General features: G+C 35.0%; 1 protein-coding gene across 1 annotated transcript; it reads right to left on the reverse strand.

The window, feature by feature from the left end:
* Positions 1 to 934: 934 nt before the first annotated feature.
* On the reverse strand, positions 935 to 3,564 carry LOC107850449. The gene is made up of 2 exons (XM_047400975.1): positions 1,642 to 3,564; positions 935 to 984 (listed from the first exon to the last, which is right to left on the reverse strand). Exons 1-2 carry the CDS (start codon positions 3,136 to 3,138, stop codon positions 973 to 975), a joined length of 1,509 nt encoding a protein of 502 aa, XP_047256931.1. The 5' UTR covers positions 3,139 to 3,564; the 3' UTR covers positions 935 to 972.
* Between the last annotated feature and the right edge of the window lie 430 nt (positions 3,565 to 3,994).

Genomic DNA, 3,994 nt, shown 5'->3' on the forward strand with positions numbered 1-3,994 from the left:
TCTATAGATGCATAATGTTTGTGTGTGTGTACGCATATATATATATATTCAATTAATTTTAATTATTGCTTTTCACTTTATTAAAGGATTTAATTATAATAAATTAATATAATTTGATGGGGTGGGGCCTTCCCCGAACCCTACGCATTTTTTTTTTGGAGAATGGTAATATTAGTCTATATCCACAGGTATACTACATTTAAAAAAATGTAGCCCCCCTTCAAAAGTATTACAGCTTACAAACTTTTCATCTAGTTGTAGGTCCTATGCACAATCTAAAACATCAAAAATATCTTCTGTTTGAGCTAGTACTTTCTGTTTACACCAAAAATAATATAAAGCTAGCAGTTCATCTTAAACTCCTGTAGGCTGCTCTGTTTGTCTTCAAATAGAGCATAGCGGAAGCTTTAGTGCACCGGGCTGCCTTTTTTTAAAAAAAAATTAATATAATTTGATGTAGTATTTTTCAAGTGCTTGCTTAGCTTCAATTCATTAGCAAAACTTTTTCAAACTTAATACTAAACTTCTCTCAAGATGTAAGGAAATAAGGAATTGCTCCTCTCTATTCTCACGCTTTTCAGCCTATTTTGCTATTTGCTACCAAGAATCACCTCCGCTCCTACCAGAACCATAAACATCACAGCATCCCAAACATCTCCACAAAATGCTTGTCCTGAAACCTCCTCTCATCCCCTAAGAGAACCCCCGCAACACGACTTAGGAATAAGACCAGCAATATAAAAAGAGATCATACTTATCAAAGCAAAGAGCAATAAAAAAGATCAAGCAAAACTGACAATCAAAAAAAATAAAACAACAAACCTGGCATATTGAGTAGGACAACAAGCAAGTTTTAAGTTCAATTTCAACTTCTGATCTTTCGACAAGCATTTCAAACTTTAGATTTTAGTATCAAATAGTAGGTTTACTTTTGCCTTAGATGTGAATCTTGCATCCATCATTTAGTATGTGTCACTTGTACTCCTACAATTAAATCATTTGCAGATTTCAAACTTCAGTAATCTTGCAAAAATAGAACATCCTTCTTCAAGCTCTTGGCCCAATTTGATTATTCCTAATAAAATGCTGGAGTATGTAGAGTAACACTGAACAAAGAAAATAGATTGTTCAACCTTTAATACTTCAATACGGATAAAGGCAACATCCCTACATTTAAACTATAAAGGCAAAATCCATTCATTTAAACTACTTTGACAACTTAATCCTCTTCAATCATCTATATTATGGCTCGTGATATAACTCTTTCGTCTCGGCAAAAATCCCACAATAAAAACTAAACACAAAGTGACAAGTCATAATATGCAGCCTAATGAAATTCCGAAAGGGCAGCATGCACTGTGCAGTGGGGTCCTCGCCTTCCATATTCTTTATTTGTATTAATACAAAGTTCCTTATAAATGGAAGGAAACAATAAGACTACGTTCTATTTCTACCTTACTAGTTCCTATTTTTCTTTCTATTTTGTTCTTGCATTGGCTCACTAATTCATCACTTCATAAAGCATTCTTACAGCTTAACACACATTCATTAATAATAAAACGAACACATTAACAACGTATCAGAAAAAAGAAAACATCATGTAGTATGATATCAAACAGGGAAGCCAGCATAATTCGCTACCTGAGTTTCAATTTCAGCAGCATTTCCATTTGAAGATTCCCCTTTTTTAATCCACGCAAAGCTATTATCCCTCTGCTTCAACAATTTTCGCGGTTCATACCTTCTGGAAGTCCCATATCTCCAGTCACCATACCCCCTGACACTCATTCTCCCATGACCATACCTCCTCCTATCAGTCAATGATAAATCCCCAAGATCTCTCTCAATCGTCATCTTCAAAACAGTTTCCGAATCTATCGATTCATCTTTGCTCTTATCACCATATGCACGAAATGCACCTCTCACTCTCACCTTCTCATTAGTCCTTTCTTTTACATCAATTGAAACCTTCTCCTTTTCTGCATTACATTCTTGTCCTGATTGCTCCAAGCAGTTTGCTTTATCACTCACTTCTCCAATTCCATCATCGATCTTTCTCCAGCTATATTTCTTTCCCCTATGCCCAACTCTACATTTCTGCCCGGTGATTTTTCTATATACCTTGTTTTCTTCTACCACCTCCACCGCGCAAACAGTAGCCACTTCTTCGACCTCCATATCACCATATGCACCACTCACTTTCACCTTCTCATTAGTTCTTTCTTTCACAACAACAGAAACCTCCTCCTTCTCTCCATTACGTTCTTGTCCTGACCGCTCCACACTGTCTACTTTATCGCTCACTTCCCCAACCCCATCACCCATCCTTCTCCCCCTATCTTTCTTTCCCTTAAACCCAACTCCACATTTCTGTCCCATGATTTCCCTATCTACCTTGCTTTTTTGAACAACTTGGCAAATAGAATCCTCCTCCTTATCCCGATATGCACAAAATGTGCCTCTCATTCTCACCTTCTCCTTTTCTGCATTGTCTCCTTTTTCACTCACTTCTCCAACCCCATAACCCATCTTTCTCCCGCTATGCTTTCCCTCACTAAACCCAACTCCACCACATTGATTCCCCGCGAATTCCCTATCTGCATTACTTTCTCCTACCACCTCCACCATGCAAACAGTAGCCACTTCTTCAAACTCCTTACATTTACCCTTACATAATTCTCTTCCACCATTTTCCACACTCACCATTTCTTCCTCCTCGCCCACCTCAACGTTCGAAAATTCACCCATATCTCTTTCAACCCTAGGCTTCCTCTTCCCAAAATACCCCCTTTTCTTCCTCTTCTTTTCTCCTTCTTCAACCTCCTTTAACTTGGTTTCCTTAGCAACCAAACCCACTTCACGCCAACTTTTTGCACTATAATTAGTATCATTTACAACGCGTTTTTGATGATTTTGCCCAACTGGGTATTGTTTCACTCCTTCGTTTTCTCGACTTTTTACAATGGGATTTTGATGATATTTACCAACTGGGTTTTGCTTTTTTTCTTGGTTTTCTTTTTCTTCTTGTTGTTGTTGTTTTCTTTGTTTCTCTTTAAGCCATCGTTCTTGTAGATGGACTATGGAAACGTAATTCGAAGGTAGAGAAGGGTATTTAACGGAATCAACTACTTCAGACATTGATGATCAAAAGATCACCCCGACTCACTAAAGCTCAAAAGAACTACTTCAGCACTAAAGCTCTCTCGCTATGTACGAGATTTCAAAAGTGTCGGACCATAATAATCTCTTGAAGATCAAAAGAGACTACTATGCATAAATTTTGAAAAGGGCAAAGTAAACTACTGTACTAAAGTCCGGCTATTTACAGAATTTGGAAACGATCCAACCACAATAAGATCAAAACCCGAGAAAAATATTTTGAAAAAATCAACAAGGATAGTGTTGAAAGTATGAGAAGATTGTAAAAGAAAAAAAAACACCACCAGTTTGATTTTGAAAGTGTAGAGGGAGAGGAGAGTGTATGTGGAAGTTGGAAAGTAGCACCTACCTACCTTCTTTTTCACGAAAAAGACGAGGCAGACCTGCCACCTGAATATACCTATTTTTATTTATATTTTTTTTATATTTGGTTATGTTATTATTGGTGTTGTTGGTTCAGGTTGTAAGTACTATATTGAATAATAATTTCAGTTCACGATGTCTGACATTTATTTTAAACTCACACCGCATTATCGGAAGGAATCACTTCTTATAGAGTATTTTTAAATAATGTATATTATTTTTTTATTTTAATTTATGTGACATTAATAAAATATTAAAAATTAATTAAATTTTTAATATATTTTTTAAATATTTAAAATTATTAATTATTATAATTAATTTTTTAAATAATATGTATTTTTTTATTTTATTTTTAAATAATATGTATTTTTTTTCTATTCAAATGAACTAAAAAATCATAAGTGCAAAATATATCATATATCATTAATTTATATTTACAACTCTTGCATTAAAGTTTTATTATAATGTCATC

This window comes from Capsicum annuum, chromosome 12 (genome assembly GCF_002878395.1).
Source record: "Capsicum annuum cultivar UCD-10X-F1 chromosome 12, UCD10Xv1.1, whole genome shotgun sequence".
Taxonomy (NCBI): domain Eukaryota; kingdom Viridiplantae; phylum Streptophyta; class Magnoliopsida; order Solanales; family Solanaceae; genus Capsicum; species Capsicum annuum.